Source organism: Emydura macquarii, unplaced genomic scaffold (assembly GCF_026122565.2).
Source record: "Emydura macquarii macquarii isolate MOO-44397 ecotype Brisbane River unplaced genomic scaffold, CSIRO-AGI_Emac_v2 contig_3113, whole genome shotgun sequence".
NCBI classification, from domain to species: domain Eukaryota; kingdom Metazoa; phylum Chordata; order Testudines; family Chelidae; genus Emydura; species Emydura macquarii.
The window spans coordinates 5538916-5556558 of NW_027133250.1; the positions used below are offsets into that span (position 1 = coordinate 5538916).

A 17643-nucleotide genomic window follows, 5' to 3' on the forward strand; every position below is an offset into this window, starting at 1 on the left:
GCACAGGACAAGTGCTAGATTCCCGGCGATTGTCACTGGAGGCAGCTAGATCAAAGCTGGCTCAGGTCGGTCCACATGTGCTGCAGTCACACCCGTGATTGCAGCTTAGACAGACCCCTCAGTTCACAGACTCCCTCTGTGCAGCTTTAACCCACCACCCGAAACAAACCTGCAGACGCACAAATCATTCATTTGGGGGAATCCACTTTCATTTGCACCAGTAGCCAGCAGCTGTGCAAATACTCCTGAGAGTTATGAACTCCTGATCACAAGATCTCATTAGGCCAATTCTAGTCTAGTCTACACAGGAACTATGACCCAGGGGCTCCTTGGTGCAGAGGGCACAGGGGGCGCGTAGGGTTTTACAGGTATCCCCAGCATCAGGTATCTGCATAGTAGTTCACCGAAGTTAAGAAGTTACTTAAGAAGTTAGGTATCTACCCTGAAAGTTACCTTCGTAAGGTAAGGCAGGACACCAGGGGTGATATGCCTTGGACAGTTTCCTTTCAGGGAGGAGTAACTTACCTCTATCTGTTGTCCACTTCACAAGGGCGGTCTATTTGCATCCCGAGCCGCATGCTAATCAAAAGATTGCAAAATCGACAAGAGAGAGAAGCCACAGGAAAAAACAGTCAGCGGGAGGGTCTGTTTATGAAAGAGAATAAAGGTCTGTCCTGATGCATCAGAAGGTACCAAGAGACACCCAGCATCTTTTCACCAAGGCGGCAAGCTGACAGCATGACTGTCCGATGAATGGAAGATCACAGCCACACCTGGCTGTAAAGGGCTTTGGGTGAGCCTTGCTCTGTACGAGAGGAAAGTATCTGGGTTAGTAAGTCTAGGCTCAGAATGCGGGTTATGATTGTATTTTATACATCACCCCGTTTCGAACACTTCTACTTGCTATTGCTGGAATCTCTCTCACTCTTCATTTCACTCGGAGCAGATCTAGGTGCTGGGAGTGAAGCGGCGCCGCGCGGCGAGGCGGAACTGGTACGCTGGCGTGTCCCGTTCCTTTGGGAGCAGCCAACCTGGGAACACTGCGAGTGTCCAATGGAGCAGGGGCTGGACGCCTCAGGGTGATGTTTGGAGACTGGAGGCTACCTACTGGAAACCTGCAGAGTAACAGCAGGGCTTCCCCGTCCTACAGGGGGAGGGCTGGTGTAGCCCAGGGCTGGTGGAGTCGGGGAGCGAGGCGGGTACGAGGTGCCTCACAACCTCGGGTATCCCCGAGAAGCGTCACAGGTTCTTATACCATCCTCACCGCTGCTGGGTCTGAGCACCTGCCTGTCGTGCGTCAGCGACGAAGGTAACGTCTGTTTTATTAGACACTGATATGGAGAGTGAGAATCTACTGGGTTGTTACAGTAAATACCCTATGTCTGGTAAATACCAGTAAATACCCTCAATACCGAGAGTCTGGAAAGGATCTAAACCCTCCTGCGTCAGGGCCTGGACCAACTTCGATCTAATAGGGGTGTTCCGGCTAGTGGTCCAGCCAGGGCGTGGCCGATTGTCTTTCTCCTGGGCATTCCCCTTCCTCACTACAGATCCGCCGCGTGAGGTCTGTCCTTTGAGCGACTCAGCCCTCTGGCCGGGTCGCACATTGGAGTCCAGCCCATTTGGGATACACACACACAGACCAATGATGTGGAAATCTTCAGAAGTCAGCAAGGGCTCCATGGCTTCCCCCTGGGGTTGGGGTCCTAGGGTCTGGACCTTCGCACCTTCAGGATTTTCCCCAATTAGGTTCCCCGCCAAAGGATGGGGCCTCTGTCACTGGGCTCACCCTCTCCGCCAGACTCCAAGCCAGGCCCAACGGTCGGCAGCTAAGACCCGCACCTTGGGGGCTCTCTCCCTGGATCACGTCGTCCCCTCTTCCCGCAGGGAAAAATAAAGAACCAAAGCACCAAATTAAAGTTGCTGACCTTGAAAAGTCACCGGTGCCTCTTCCGCAAGCCCGGTGTGGACGGGTGAGGCCCCGACAGGCTCTTCAGAGAGCTGCCTGCTCTTCCTGAGACTGCCCATGTACAGCTCAGAGGGAGGGAACCCAGCCAGGGACAGAGAAATCATCCCGACTTTCCCTTCAGCGTGTCAATGGAGTCGTAACAAGGCTCCCGCAACACTTCACTGCCCTGCTTTAATGCTCACAAGGGCCGCCTGTGCCTTCATCCTGGGAAACAGCAAGCCCCAACCTCAATCATCTCTAAAGGGCCAACACATCCATGGTTTACACTCGCCTGGGGAGGTTCTGAGAGCTGCCCTGGGTCTTGTGGCTGCCAGGTTTTCTTGCCTTTGGTCTACGTTTTCAAGGGACAGGTGACCTTGAGTGGCTAACTGGAGACACCTTAAAGGGGGCTGATTTCTGGGAGGGCTACTCTGCAGTGCCCAAAAAATCTGGCTCCTTTAGGGGACCCTGAGTCGAATACCCAAAACTGAGATGTTCAAAATCACCAGCTGCTTTTGCAGAATTTAGGCTCTTGCCTTCAAGACTACCTTGGCCATTTTCTCTTGGAGGGCTTGGGGTGGGATAACTACCCTGCGCTGGCACCACACTGCCAGAATCAAGTCCCAAAACCCCCATTGGGATTAAGGGTCTCAAGCAAAACCCAACCAACCAACAGCAAAAAATACCCTGGTGCCAGGACTGAGGAATCCAGGACACAGCACAGCTTTGGTTTGCACACGACAGTCCCCAATTTGGATAGGCCAGTCCACACCCAGCAAACTTTGCTGTTGGATATTCCTAAACTTTGCTGTTGGATGTTCCTAATTTCCAAGGCCAGAAGGGATCATTGGGGTCATCTAGGTGGACGTCCTGTACAACACAGGCCAGAGAACTTCCCCCAAATAATTCCTAGAGCAGATCTTTTAGACAAACATCCAATCTTGCTTTAAGAAGTGCTGGTGACGAAGAATTCACCATGACCCTTGGCAAGTGGTTCCAATGGTTAATTATCCTCATTGCTATAGGTTTGCACCTTATTTCCAGTCTGAATTTTTCTAGCTTCAACTTCCATCCATTGGATCGTGGGAGATTTTTATCCGCTAGTCTGAGCAGCTCAGGATCAAATATTTGTTCCCTGTGCAAGTACTTACAGACGTGACCAAATCACCCTTTAACCTTCCCTTTGTTCAGTTAAACAGATTGGGCACCTCGAGTCTATCACACTAAGACACGTTTTCCAATCCTTTAATAGAAGGATCAGCAGGTGGTTTCGCTCCATTTTTCATTCTGCAGGACCAATCTCAACAAGCGCACCCTTTTTTAATGCTGCCTAGGTCGGTGGTGACTGAAAGTTGCGCCCATCTAGCAGCTGACTTGGCGGGGCCTGCGTGAAACAAGTTTGGTGGGTCTCAGCCCAGCTCCCTGCCCACAGCTGACCACATCCCAATGGCCACTGACACAGTGAGCCACATCTCGGCAGAAAGGCCAAACACTGAGTGACCACGGAGAGGGAATTCCCTTCATCCTGCAGCTCCAGGCAGGGAGCCTGGGTGGAACCGTGCTGGGAAAGGCTGCCCCACAACCACAGGTAAGCTGAACTTTGCTAGCCCCTGGGCTGCCAATCGCACACCTTCCACCAGAGCGGAGTCCAGTTTAAAGAAAGGGGATGAGGCGGGGAGAGAACAGCCCAGGGTTTAATTAAACCATATTTTCCGGCACAATTCACAGGTGCCGAGAGAAAAATCACTTCTCCCCTGGAGGATTTTCACGATGCCACTGCGCTGAGCTAAACGACAGCAGCTCCATTTAACAAAATCTCTCTGAATTCCTCTGCAGGCGGCTGTGAAAATCCAATCCCGAGCCCAATTAACGAGCTCCCCCTCCCCACCGCAGCGCCAAGGGGCCAGAAAAAGCCAAGTGACTCCGAGCAAATAGACCTCAGACGCTCTTCGGCTGGCTCGTGGAGCCTCGTGGCAAGGGCAGTAGACAACCGGGGAGCCGTCTGGCTCGCTGTGGTGCGGGGACAGGGACAGGGACTGGAAATGGCTGGCGGGCAGCTGGGCCGGGGAACCGGGCCAAGCCGGGCCGAGATTGCTTTGTCAGTCCCCAGCACCAATGTTTGGAAACGAATGAAAGCACCGCTCTGGACCAAGGCAGGGAGGGAAGGCAGGACTGTTCTCCTCCAGTTTGTTTCATGTTTTGTTATGGGTTGGGTTTTGGGGGGGTGGGGAGGTGTGGGGGGGGGGGTTAAGTACACAAAAGAGAAAAAACTATGAAAGGGAGCCTGGCAATGAGGGGCTCCTTTGGCTGCGTGGAGGAGTCAGCGGGAGGCTGGACTGAGCACCGTGCAGTTTTAATTCAGGGAAGCTCTTTGAATGATCAATCCCAACACTGGCTTTTAAAAAACCAACCAACCAAACAAACATGTTTGTGTGCATGGTGCATTAGCACTGGCTCTCCACGCCGAGCCAGATGGGCCCCTTCTGAAAACAAGACGTGCTGCTCCGGCTACCCACAGAGAAGAGCTTTTAAATCAAAACAAACAGCCATGGAGTTAAAAAAAAGGGGGGGGGGAGGAAGAGAGGAAGTAATGCAACCTTCAGTCAAATCCTTCTTGCAAGGATTAGCTGGGCCAGCTCCGCTCACCCCGAGCTGCATTCTGAATGCACTCGCCGTGGGCAGGGATGGGTCCTGTGTTTGTACAGCACCTAGCACAAGGGGGTCCTGCTCTGTGACTGGGGAGGCTTGGTGCTGAGGCAGTACAAAGAATAAAGTGAAAGCAGAGACTCCAGCTCACTGGGAATGTCAGTGGGGTCAGGCTACATTGGGGAACACCCACCATCCTGACAAGCGTATGGGCAGAGAGAGTCCCCACCCCAAACAGCTCCTAATATAAATACCCAAAGGGTGGGAGGGAAACTGAGGCACAGAGCAAAGCAGTGATCTGCCCAAGGTCACCTGGTCTACAACTCAGGTCTCCTGAGTCCCAGCCCAGTGCCTTATTCAGTAGAGCACACAGTCTCCCTAACGCCTAACAACGCTTCCCACCGAAAAGCCTGCCCTCCTTCACAGGCATTGCACTTCTGGCAGTGTTCCTGGTTTCAAGGTGTCTCTGTCTTTAAGTGTCCAGCACTCCCCAGCTGCCGTAGAGGAACATGCAGGCTGAGGAGGCCTGGATGATGATTGCATTAATCTATTGGGTTTTTTACAGCCATTGCCACTATGTGTCCTGTTGTTGTTTGCCTGCAAATCTTTCTTAGCAACCAATCAAGCTGTGCAGAATGAAACATGCCCGTCAAGCCTTCCCCAGTGTTACCTTTTCCATCTAATGAGACTACAAGGTGGGCAGAAGAGAGACGGGGCAGAGGAGAGGGAGACGCTACGGTCCCCAGTTTGCATCCAAACGGCAGTGCGTTGGGCAGGGCAAGCGACGGGAAATCCCCAGGCTGAAAAGACAATTGTGAATTTGGTCAATTTTCCAAAGCCGAGTGCATTATCTCCAGCACAGAGCAGCCTCTGTCAAAGGCATGCCAAGCTGGGTTCTGAACACCTCGCCCTGGAGTGAAGCAGGTGCAGCTCCAGCAGAGAACGGACTCCAGAGGAAGGTGTTAAAGTGGAGTTTAGGAAATGGAATTGTAAATGGGGAATCATCATCAAGCGGGGGGTGTTTCCAGTGGGATCCCGCAGGGATCAGTTGTTGGACCTAGGCTATTTAACATCTTTATCAATGATCTAGACAAAAAACACCAAATCATCACTGATCAAGTCTGCAGCTGAAACAAAAATCGGGGAAGGGGAAACAACGAAGAGGACGCATCACTGATCCAGAGGGATCTGGAGCCTTTGGTAAACTGGGGGCAAGTAAACCGTGTGTATTTGTAGACAGATAAATGTAAATGTGTCCATCTAGGAACAAAGAATGGAGCCATACTTACAGGCTGCGGGACTCTATCGTGGGAAGCAGTGACTGAAAAAGATTGAGCCTATTTACAGTATCCCTTAAGAACAGAACAGCTGAGTTTACTGACCCTTTACTGTGAAGCCAATGACGGTGGTAAGTCGACTGTCTCTCTCTGTAACTTCACCTCTATGTTTCCCCTCCTGCCCTTTGTTTATTTAGATTGCAAGCTCTTCAGACAATGGGCTCTCTCTAGGTATATGTACAGCACCTAGCGCAATGGAGCCCCGATCTCACTTGGGATCTCGAGGCGCCACCACAATACAAACAACAAACGCTAACCACAGTTTTTCAGAGCCCTCTCCTCTGTGGTGATCGCTTCCAGATTTCTGTAGCAAGGGAACGGATATTCTAGGAACAGCGGAGCTATCCCTTTAAATAAAAACTAAGCTAACAAAAAAAAAACAGGTGCTAATGTGTGGGAGAGAGAGAGAAATCTACCTTCTTCCTGGACAGGGAAGGAAAACAAATTGAAAGCAGGGACAGAAAAACCAAACTGAACCGAAAGGCAGAGGAACGGTGGCCAGCAGCCAGCATCTGTCCAAATAAATTCTGTGCTCCCTGAAATTGGCTGATCTCCAATAAAAACTCATTTTAATCTAAGACCACGAGACTCCTTTGTAAAGTGCTCCCTTGAGAAGCAATGTTGATATGAAATATTATTTATCTACCAAGCTGCAGAGCGGACTGGAGAGGGGTGATAAGATGGGAGGAGCTGCCTTTCAGCATTTGCCCACCCCCTCCGGTAAGCGCGCCAGTGGATTGGGGGTTATCCCAACAAACCAAACCAGCCACGTTTCATTAGACAAGTCACACAGGATAAGGCCCAAGGAGAAAGAGACTCGTTCTTCTGTCCACTCTCTTTCTTGTCCTTCCCGCCTTTAGCTGCGGCACTCAGGACCCCTCAAGCACAGCAGGAGGGACACGTTCATTACACATCCAGATGATTATTGCCGTTATACATATGGGGACACTGAGGCATGGAGCAGGGCCTGACTTGGCAAAGGTCACCTGGAATGAGAGTCACTTAAAGGCAATGAGCGCCAAGGAGAGCCAATTCCTCCCAGCTTTGGGGCTCGTGTGTGTTTTCCATTTGCATATACAAATGGGGTCGGGGCAGAGGTTATTTTGCTCCCGTGCCTTTTGAGTTGACCACGCTTGCACTCTTTCCAGCCCCATGCATTAAGGAATCATGAGTTCGGGCTCCCCAGAAAATCTTGAAGCTGGCTGAAAAATCCTGATTTAAAAAAAAAAAAAAATTGGGGTTCTTTCCACTTGCCTCCTCCCAGCCTGTAGGATTTGCATCTTCCAGCTTTGCTCAGCAACTAACAGGGCTAGAAACTTATGTTTGTTTGTTTTTTGAATCACGGGACTCCAGAAGCTCAGGCATTAAGAAAAACACCAAGTATCCCAAAATTCATGCTCACACTGTGAGAGTTCTCATCACTTTTTACCTGTGCCTATAAAGTTTTCACAAAACGAGGCCAAGGCCAGAGGTCAGAGCCCGGGAAGGAGGGTCAGGGAGCACTAAAACTGCTTGCTTTCTCCTTGACTTCCAGCAGCGGCTTCAACACCCCCCCAAATGAGCTGGCCGAGTCCCCAATAAACCTTGTCTACATTGGAAAGTTGCATCTTTTTTTAAATCAACTTAGTTAAACCAGAGCAAAAGACTGCACTTATTTTGGTTCCAGAGTGTCTTACTTTGGTTTAGCTTACATCAATTCCAAATTCACATAAGCTAAACCAACGTAAACCTGATTCAAACGCAAACAGGAAGCTCCTTGCAGCCTTTTGCATCACTTTAATCAAACTGGTTTAAAATCACAACTTCGGTTAAACCAATGCAACTTTCTCATCTAGATGAAGCCTCAGGCTAGGTCTTCACTACAGAGTTAACTCAAGTTGCCTGCACTCAAATTAACCTAGTTGGCTTGAGAGTGGCCACACTGCAGAGTTATCTGGGGTTCTTACGCTGGTCTTGCCCCTAATCCCCTCCTGTTCACACACAAAACCCAAGCTTGGGGATGTTTTCAGCACAGGCTAGCTGCCCGCTGCCCTTGCTGGGGATTAGACTAATGGCAAAGTGCTGCTTTTACTCAGGCTGACAACCCACCCACTTTGCCGTGAGAACACAGGCTAAACCACTGAAGTGCTGATGGTCCACCAGCACCTTCCCACAAGTCCCCCATGTGCCCAGAACGACAGACAAGTCCCACAATTCACCAGGAGAGACACACAGCGCAATCAGAGAGTTTACTGCAGCACAAAAATACATGGGCTGCATCCCCTGAAGCTCTAAGGACACAGTCACTTCAGCAAGGCTTTGCGTGGTGGCTGCTCACACCCGGGGTAGGCTAACCCAGGCATTGATCGTGGCGTTAATGCTGCAGTGAAGACCCATCCTAGGTCTGGCTTAGCGCAGCTCAGGTGCCGCTGATCCGAGTGAACTGAGCAGGCGGGGGGAGTGGTGACTGGCTGAGAACGCTTGACCAGCGCCTGCCTGCACTATGTCTCTAGCCATTTCCATCAGGCTCTCACACCAAAGTGCCCTTAAGTGCCCAGAACAGCCATAAATTTTGCCGCAAAAGAAAAAATTAATTGCATTTCCATGATTAACTGACTAACTAAAAGCTGCTTGATTTCCTGACGCATTCTAGTGAGTGTTGGGTTTTTCTAGCTTTGATCTGAGCTGCGCGGCCCCATCCCAGCACGCAGACAGCTGATTAATGTGCTTCATCTCTGCTCTAAAGTTTCCTGTGTGGCCAGAGATGCAGAACAAACCTTTGGAGGCCAGGAATTCTGGGAATTCTCAGGGCAGCGCTTTTTCTTTCTCTGTGGAGGGCAGAACGTGAATATTGCCGGATTCGGTTGCGGGGGGAGGTGGGGAAGGGGGGGGCAGGGAGCCCACTGAGCTTTGCTTGGAGTTGAGGGCTCTGTCTAAATCTCTTTGTTCCCCTTTTTTAAAGGTGTTTGCCCTTCTCCAGTCCTCTGGGACCTACGCAGTCCTCCATGAGTACTTGAAGATAATTGCGAATGGTTCTGAGAGTGCTTCAGCTAATTCCTTAAGCACCCCAGGATGAATTTCATCAGGCCCTGCTTCCTTGAATCTATCTAACTTATCTTTTAACCCGTTCTTTCCCTGTTTTGGATTGTGTTCCTTCCCCCTTGTTGTTAATATGAATTGTGTTCAGTATCTGGTCACCATCCACCTTTTTAGTGAAAACTGAAGCAAAACAGGTACTAACACCTCAGCCTTCCTGATGTCATTAGTTATTAGAGCTCCTTCCCCATTAAGTAGAGGCCCTACACTTGCCTTTGTCTTTCTCTTGCTTCTACTATGTTTAAAGAACCTCTTCCTATCACCCATTATGTTCCTTGCTAGATTTAACTCATTTTGTGCCTTAGCCTTTCTGACTGGGTCGCTATATGCTTCTGCTATACTTTTGTACTCCTCCTTGGCAATTTGTCCCTGTTTCCACTTTGTATAAGATTCCTTTTTGAGTTTCAAGTCGTCAAAGAGCCATATTGGCCTCTAACTATTCATCCGTTCTTCCCTTCACAGCAGCGTACTTTGCAATTGTGCTTTTAATATGGTCTCCTTGAGAAACTGCCAGCTGCCCTGAACTCCGGGGGGCACATCCCATGGTTCTTAGCGCCGCAGGAAGCCGAGCTGCTGTATGATTCTTTCCCCAGGGAATTGTGGGAAACCTGGTCTGTCCTTCAGGACACATGGGTGGAATTGTGAGAGGTCAGGGGAGGATTAGTGGCACTCGAGGGGTTTAGCCTGCATCCCCACTGCAAAGCAGGCAGGTTACCTGCCTCGGTGAAAGCAGAACCGGGGCTCAAACTCACCCCCAGCTGGGCCAGCTAGCCTGGGTTGAAAGCACCACCACAGCTGAGTAAGATGATTTTGTGTGTGGACAGGAAAGGGTTAGAGACAAGAAACTGAGTCAACTCTGCAGTGAAGACACACCCCCTCACTCTATTCCTTTCTTTCCATCCTCTTTCTCCACTGAGAATGCCAGGCTGTCTCAGCCTAGGTGTGCATACAGCACTGATACAATGAGGCCCCGCTCTCAGGTGAGGTATCTATGTGCCTGTGACCCAGCTATTTCCCAAATGCCAGCTGGCAGAAGGCACACCATCCCATAACTCACATCAGGCCTGACACACTCATTGCCCCAACACACTGTTGTCAGAATCTGTACCTAAAAGGTGTCATGTAAGATGTCACATGCAGACTGGTAACATGCTGGTCATTAATATTGTTGTGTGGTGTATGTACGGGCGGTGTATAAACAGTTATAGATGTGTGCTGGAAAAGTGTTCTTAAAATGCATTAGCCCAGCCCTTCCTAGACAAAGGAATGTTGTTTCACCTGCTTGTTTGTGTCTCACAGTAAACTGAGCATGGCGAGGTCAGACACAATGGAAGTACATTTACATGTAAGGTAAACAAAGCCATCAAACTAGCGAGTGGGCGAGATAACCACTTAATGGTCATGACAGCGGCTGGCGGCCGTACCCCCAGGAAGCCTTCCCGACTCTTGAAACAGAGAGAATGGGGCCTTTGGGAAATAGAAGCAGAAACACAAAGCCATTTGGGCATCCATCACCTGAGAGACACAAGAAGCCAGAACTCTTGACATTTGATAAAGGCGGATCCTTCAGCCAAGTGGGCTGACGTCTCCGGGAACCTATTGCAGGAGAGAAACCAGCTTACACAAAGGTTATAGCTTGCTGAAGTTACGTTTTAGTCACTAGAAAGCGTGTTGTGTTTGTATCCTTTACTGTCTCTTTCACCCTCACCGGAAATCACTGAAACCTGGGTTCGTGGTTAACAAACGTATTCTTGGCTTATTAAAAAACCAGCTCAGTGCTGGATAGTGAAGCATGGGTCAGCAGCTAATTTAGCTGGTTGATTGGGCTCCATGTCTCTCTGCAGGTAGCAAACTTAACTTCTGTGAGCGTGCAGTGAGAGGGACTGACTGCTGCAGAAAGACGTCTCTGGGGAGCTGAGGTTCATTGATTGTTACCTGCATGGCCAGGTTTGGACTGGCAGAGTCCTGCAGAGTTTGCTGGCAAGGCAGACAGGCTGGCATGAACAAGGAGCTGAGAGAGCGCTTAGCCGCAGCACGGCTCACTCCTGCTGAGGCAGAGTGGTGACACAGTGGCTCACAGTTCTGGTGAACCTGAGCAAGATGTCACAGTGTCACTGGGATGTAGCTTATAAATAAGGAAGAGACTAGGGAGGGCCGCTGAGAGGGAGGAGAAAGGAAGCTGGGGTACCGGCTCATCCTGTTGGTACCTGAGCACAGAGGAGGGGAGGAGACAGACAGACATGGCAGACGCACGCAGAGCTCACCCACGCTAGCCATCCCAGAAGAAAAGTCATTACATGCTTGACGTGCTGCGATTTATCATCCCGCCGGTGGTACAGGCCGGGCTGCTCTGGCCCCTATTTCCTGCCCTCGAATTCTCCACCCTGGATCAGCGGCCTCGTCTCCCACAGATCGTGGAGAACATTATCTGTATAGCTGCCAGAATCCAAGGGCAGCCGACTCAGATTTTCCACCACACTCACAGTCTCCTGAAGGAGTTTTTTTCCCTTCTCCCACTTCAGCCTAGTCTTTTACTGTCCCTCTTCACTTTCCATCTTCCCGTTCGTTCTTATTTTCCTTTCTCTCTCGTCTGTCGATCTTTCTTTCCCACCACATCTCTCTCCCATTCAGTCTCTCTCTCATTCCATCCTCTGTCTCGTTTGCAGGTGGCTTTGTATTAATGGTTATTTATTTAAAGATACAGCACACCCAGCGACCCATGCACACCCCACCCTTCCCACCCACACAGGCAGAAGAAACAGGCCACAAAGACCAATCCCCTGCAGGTCAGCACGAAGTCGGGGGTTGCTGCCTGCATTTCGTCTGCTCTGTAGATATCGGAGGGCAATCCAGGAGCGTGGGAAGGAAGCAGGGATCAAAGGAGGAGCAGATGAAAGGAGGGGAGAAGAGAGTTTAAGGAAAAGGGGAAATAAATGGAAAACAAAATAAAGTGTCAGCATGACCAAGCTGTGGCAAGATAAACAGCCAGAGTCAGATTGATGGAGCAGTAAAGAGCTTTCTATAAAGCAGTTAATACTCTAATAAAAATCATTTTTACTACGGAGCTATAAACCAGCTTCTCTCTATCTTCTCGCGGACTCCAGAGCCAGACCCGATCTCCACTGCCAGACTCCAGAGCCAGACCCGATCTCCACTGCCAGACTCCAGAGCCAGACCTGATCTCCATGCTCTGGCCTGAGCAGGAGGGTCTATAGCTTCAGGCTGCTCGCATACTGCAGTGAGGAGCACCACAGCACCCGGGCAACTCAAAAACATTCCTGATTTCAGCCTCACACCGCTCCCCCCAGGAGGTCAGTATCATTAACCCCATTGTTACACACAAGGCATTGAGACAGGGAGATGAAGGTGGTGGGGAAGCACATTGCTGGAGGTCCCACAGAGCGCCTGGCCCAGGGCTGGGAACGGAACTAAAATCCCCTGAGTCCCAGCCCGGTGCGTTCACCACACGGCCCTCCTTGCTACAGAGATGCAGCTATTGACTGATATAGCTCACATACTTCCCTGTGCAACCAAGATCCCCAAACACATCATGGTCTTGCCCAGGACTCCAACAATCACAAGACAGACCCCAGGAAAATCACGACACTGGCTTGAAAACTCACGTAGTTTAAAAATCACGTGTTTTGGTGTCTCTGTATTTTCCTTTCTGGTTTCTGAGCCTTTAGGTCGCACCCGCTTCCCATTTTCAGTGCTTCCTCCACGACCACAAGGGCTAGACACGGGCATTTGCTTTACAATGGAAACGAGATCCTGCCACATTCACACGGCTCCAGAGCCGGGGCCCGAAGATCCAAATGTTGCGAGACTCACACTAAAATGACAAGAGCTGGCAACACCGCCAGCATGCCCACCCTAGCACATGCGGCTGCTTTAGAAACCGGCCAGGTACCCAGGCTGGAAGAAAGGCAACTAGAAAAACTCTTTTGCAAAGAATATGTTCCTTTCAGAAACCAGCACCCATCCTTGTTCGGAGAGGCGGTGTCCTAGCTACAGACGCTCTGGCTCCCTAGCATCCAGCAAGCAGTGGGCCTGGAATCACAGCGTAGCTGAGAAAAAGGAGGCTGGCACTGCCAGGCTGAGCAGGGAAGCACTGCCGAGACACAGACTAGGGCACAAGCTGCTCCCACCCCCTCCGGACAACCCGGAGGGGTCTGCTCCCAGTGGGGGAGGTGGGGTTGGTCTCTGGCCTTGGCCAGCTTCCTGCCACCCTCACCCCAGCCTGGGAACTGAAAACCGCAGACAAGCCCCCATTTCGCAGGATGCCAGTGACTGCAGGAGACCGGCCCCTTAGGGTGGATCCGTGTGTGGCCGGCAACACACAGGGTGAGTGTATAATGCAGACACGCGTGGGGAGCCGGGCGTAGAAGCCCAGACCTTTGGCTCCACGGCCTCAGGCCTTGACCCCTTGAGAACCGCTCCGGCTAACACTAGCCGTAGGTCCCTCATTCCGTCTGTGAGCCCAGCCACGGGAGGGTGACATCACTCACAGAGCCAGGCCTTCCCCCCTTTAACAAGCTCAAGTGGCTGTGGGCATGGCCCCTGCCTCCCATTTGTGTCCCCGTCTCCGATGCCCCACGGGACACGCTACGGCAGGCTCAGCCGATGATCATCCCACTCGATACCCAGGGCAGAGCCTACCCCTGACTCCAGGCCATGCCGGCATCCCTCCTCTAGCAGGCTGAGGAGTGAGCAGGGCTCATCATGGCGGCGCAGGGCATCGCACGTCCCTGTGAGACAGCGCTCAGCACGGGAGCCTGTCACGCAGGGACAGATTCACAGCCGATCACGCGCTGCTAACTGCAGGTGAAAGCAGCGGCTGCCGTGGAACCCCGAAAAGCCTCCTTTCCAAGCGATCAATCCCAGCCTCTGACGCCCTCTGGCCGCTAAGCCCGTCACCCTGGCTCTCCATCACAGCTAAAGCCGACCCAGCCTGGGTCGCAGGGACTGAACATTTGCAGCAGAAGATCTCGCATGAGCCAAGACCCTGCAGGCAGGAATGAGCCAGCAAATTCCTTTGGTAAAATCGCATGTGGCTCCCGGGTGACTCCGGAAGACGACCCAGCACAAACCTCACCCAGCAGAGCTCGCCTGCAAACCTACTGGCTACAATCCTGCCCCCGTGCAGAGGCAGGATCAGGAAGAGAAGCATCGCAGCGTCATTACTCCAGACTGCTGCGCTCGGCCCATTCTCCCTCCCCACCACGCACGTGCCCTCGTGCACACACCAGGACCAGGAGTTACTGGACTGGGTCTTTTATCCAAGACAGCGGAGGAAAAACGTACTGCCTGCGTGATCTCCAATGATCGAAGCGCAGCAAAGCTTATTCACTTAGCACTGGTCTCTCTCTCTCTCCTGGAGGGTTTTAGCTAAGCATTAGGCTTACACACACACACACACACACACACACACACACACACATCTATGCTAAAATGTTTCAAGAAAACAGCACATAAGAAAGAACCAAGGTAATGTCTCCCAGAGAGAGCACAGCGTGGGTGTCTCCTCTGTCAGAGGCTGCAGCGACTCAGAGAATAGACGGGCTGCGATCTCGGCAGACACCGCGTGATGGGACAGCAGCTGCAGGAGCCAGTGGGGGGCTGTGGGGAGGAGGTGGCCTGGCCTGTGCTTGGGTGGAGTTCTCATGGGTCTGCCCTTTGGAGAGCCCAGGGGGGCTCAGACTGGGAGGTGTTTATGGGAGATTGTGGAGGGGGGTGGGGGGGTGACTCACCGTGCGGAAGGTCAGAGGTCAGGTGAGGCATGACATAACTCCGGATCAGCTCCCACTCGAAGTCGTCATCCTCCCGTTGGCTGTACTCACACTGGTTTAAATCCACGTCTTCCTCGAAAGTGCAGCCGGCTGCAGCGGGGAGAGAGAAACTGTCAGCACCGGGAGGAAGGCGGCAAACTCGGCCGCAAGGGGGCAGCAGCGAAAGTGCCCATGCACCCAGGTTTGAGAGAAGAAGAAAAAAAAACCTTCATGCCTGAGTGAAACGAAGTGCCAGGCTGCCGCCCACTCGCAGGCGGCTGTGGCAGGCAGGCCCGCAGGGCCGGGTAGGAGTGGGAGAATTCACACGTCCTCGCCCCGACAGCACTTAACTTCTAACCCGATAAACAGCAGCAGGCCGACCTGCGAACACACATGCCTCTGGAGTTCACACGTCACATCTTGCAGCTAACACACACCCCGATCCCAGCGCGCGCAAACACACACACACGTCCTAGCCACAGGGTTGTCAGCCCTCGAGGATTGTCCCAGCGTCTCCAGGAATTAAAGTTTAATCTCTAATTAAAGATTGTGTCATGTGATGAAACCTCCAGGAATATGTCCAGCCAAAACTGGCAACCCTGAGATCCTAGCACAGAGGTGTGCACACACACGCATAAGGATCCTAACACACAAGAGACCTAAACACACACACACAAATCCCAACACACACACACACACACACACAGATCCCAGCATACATCCACACACACAATCCCACACTCAGAGATTCTAGCACACAGAGACCTACATACACAAATCCCAGTGTGTACACATGCACACAATCACACACACATGGCTCCCAACACACAGATCCCAGTACACAGAGACCCACACACACTCACAGTGGCCTCATTTCTAAAGCCACCTTCTCCCCAGTAAACACCCCACAAGCAAGCCCAGATTGATGCTGTTCGTCCCCCTGGCCCTACCCAGTGTGTGAGGGGAGCTGGGGGGGGAGGAGGGCCTGTGAAGATACTCAACAGGCAGCAGCTGGAGAAACATTTCTGGATCACTTAGGCTTTGCATTGGCGGCGCTGTCTCTTGGACCCACGTTCTGCATTGCACAGAACTGCCATAGCTGCAGTTCACGGGGAGGAAACTAGAGACCGCTCAGACAGCGTCTGCATCCAGGAGCCAGGTTTTGGATCCACACCACCACCAGAGTCCCAGGATGCTGAGATTATCTGGGAGCTGTTCGGTCTGGATATTATAGATACAGGGGCCAGCCACAACATGTGGATCTGGATTCTCACCACACTCCTACATTTTGGAGGCATCTGAGCCAGTCTCAAGTGCAAACATCTCATCTCTACCCACCCACACCTCTACAGCTGCAAGGCCAGCCGCCACTCCAGCCACCGCCCCCAGCATCCTGGGTATTGGCCACAAGAGCAGCAGGACATTCAGAGACATGCTGGGCTCGGGGGCAGAGAGCAGGTGGTTTAGCAGGTGAGTGGATAGAGTAGCAAGGGACAGGCACTCCCTGGGAAGATGCAGTAGCCCTGTGCCCACAGCAGCGCTCTTCACTCTCCACCTGCACACGCCCGTTATTCCGGCGCGGGGGCCCCCGCCCCCATCCCAGCGACGCCTCAGCTTCGGCGTGGGCTGTGCGAGCCCGCCCGGACCCCGGGGTAATTACGCACAGGGCTCGTCCCACAGAACCCCTCTCTGCCCGGGCGCCGCTGCTCCAGGGCCTGGGTTAGCGAAAGGAGAGCCGGCTCAGGCGCGTCCACGCCAGCTGCAAGCTTGGGAGTGCAGACGCGAGAGCCAATGAGAGTAGCTGCCGCTCTGACAACTCTGCCAATGCCCCTCCATCCTGACCCACCGCCCCCCCACTAGCCCAGCCCTGATGATCCACCCCAGCGCAGTCAGTGCCTCCTCCTGACCCACAACACCCCCTCCCCCCCCCGGGCTATTCCAGCCCCACGCCAATGCTGAGCGGCTATCAACCATGCCATGCTTTTGTGATGCGGATAAAGGGCTGGGCTGAGATCACCAAACTCATCTCACCAGTGAGCGAAAGCAGAATTTCAACCTTGCCCCTCCCAGGAGACGGCCCAGCGCACTAACCACCCCACCCTACTGCCTCTCCTTCAGCATCCCCTGCTGGTGCGTTGTGCTGTGGTTGGCTGCTTTCTCCAGCGTGGAGAGCCCTGGCCTGCCCGGCCGGGCGTGTTTAGCACGGTGTGTTCACGTCATTGTATAATTCTGGGATTTAGTGTCTCATAAAATACAGCTATGTACAGATCTGTGGCTCGTCCCCCGCTGCCCACCCCTTTGGCTTGATCGCTGCCTATACAAACATGCAGGGAAGCAACGCAGCTCCCCGTGTGATCACCTCTTCACCACCATTAAATGCAGCTAGCTCATCTGTCAGCACCCAGGGGCCAGGGCTGCTTCCCCCAAGGGTCAATGGGGTGGGATTTCTAAGGGGCAGTGCCAAGGTTTATAGGTTGACCTTCCTTTAAACGGCTATAGACTGTGGGATCGTGCAAAGCAGAGCGGCCAGGTCACATGTTTGAACCTGGCAGAGGTCAGTAGCGGCTGGACGATGGGACTGGCCCAGGCTATGTTGTTCTAGCAGTGCAGTGAGTTGGTGGGTCTCGGCTCAGCTCCTGATGGAGACAGGACCCCCACATGGGGGGGTACACTTTACCGGGGCCCAGGGGGGCCCAGTACAGGCTGCAAACCCCCATTACCACGAGGAAAAAAATGGTCCTGGCTCATGAGTCATATGTCTGGGATGAGGGATTGTGGGATGTGGGTGGGAGGGGGCCCAGGTTACACATTTGTACTGGGCCCAAAAAAATTATGGTCAGGCCCTGGATGGAGAGGCGATGAAATCAGC

The 17643-nt window shown here is 52.5% G+C and overlaps 1 protein-coding gene across 3 annotated transcripts in view; it reads right to left on the reverse strand.

Moving 5' to 3' along the window:
- PTPRU (protein tyrosine phosphatase receptor type U) overlaps positions 1-17643 on the reverse strand; it is a 249745-nt gene that overhangs the window by 145851 nt on the left and 86251 nt on the right. For all 3 annotated transcript variants that reach the window (XM_067530833.1, XM_067530832.1, XM_067530831.1), the window contains exon 2: positions 14757-14885. In XM_067530833.1, coding sequence (XP_067386934.1) covers positions 14757-14885 — 129 coding nt within the window. The remainder of the gene's footprint in view (positions 1-14756; positions 14886-17643) is intronic.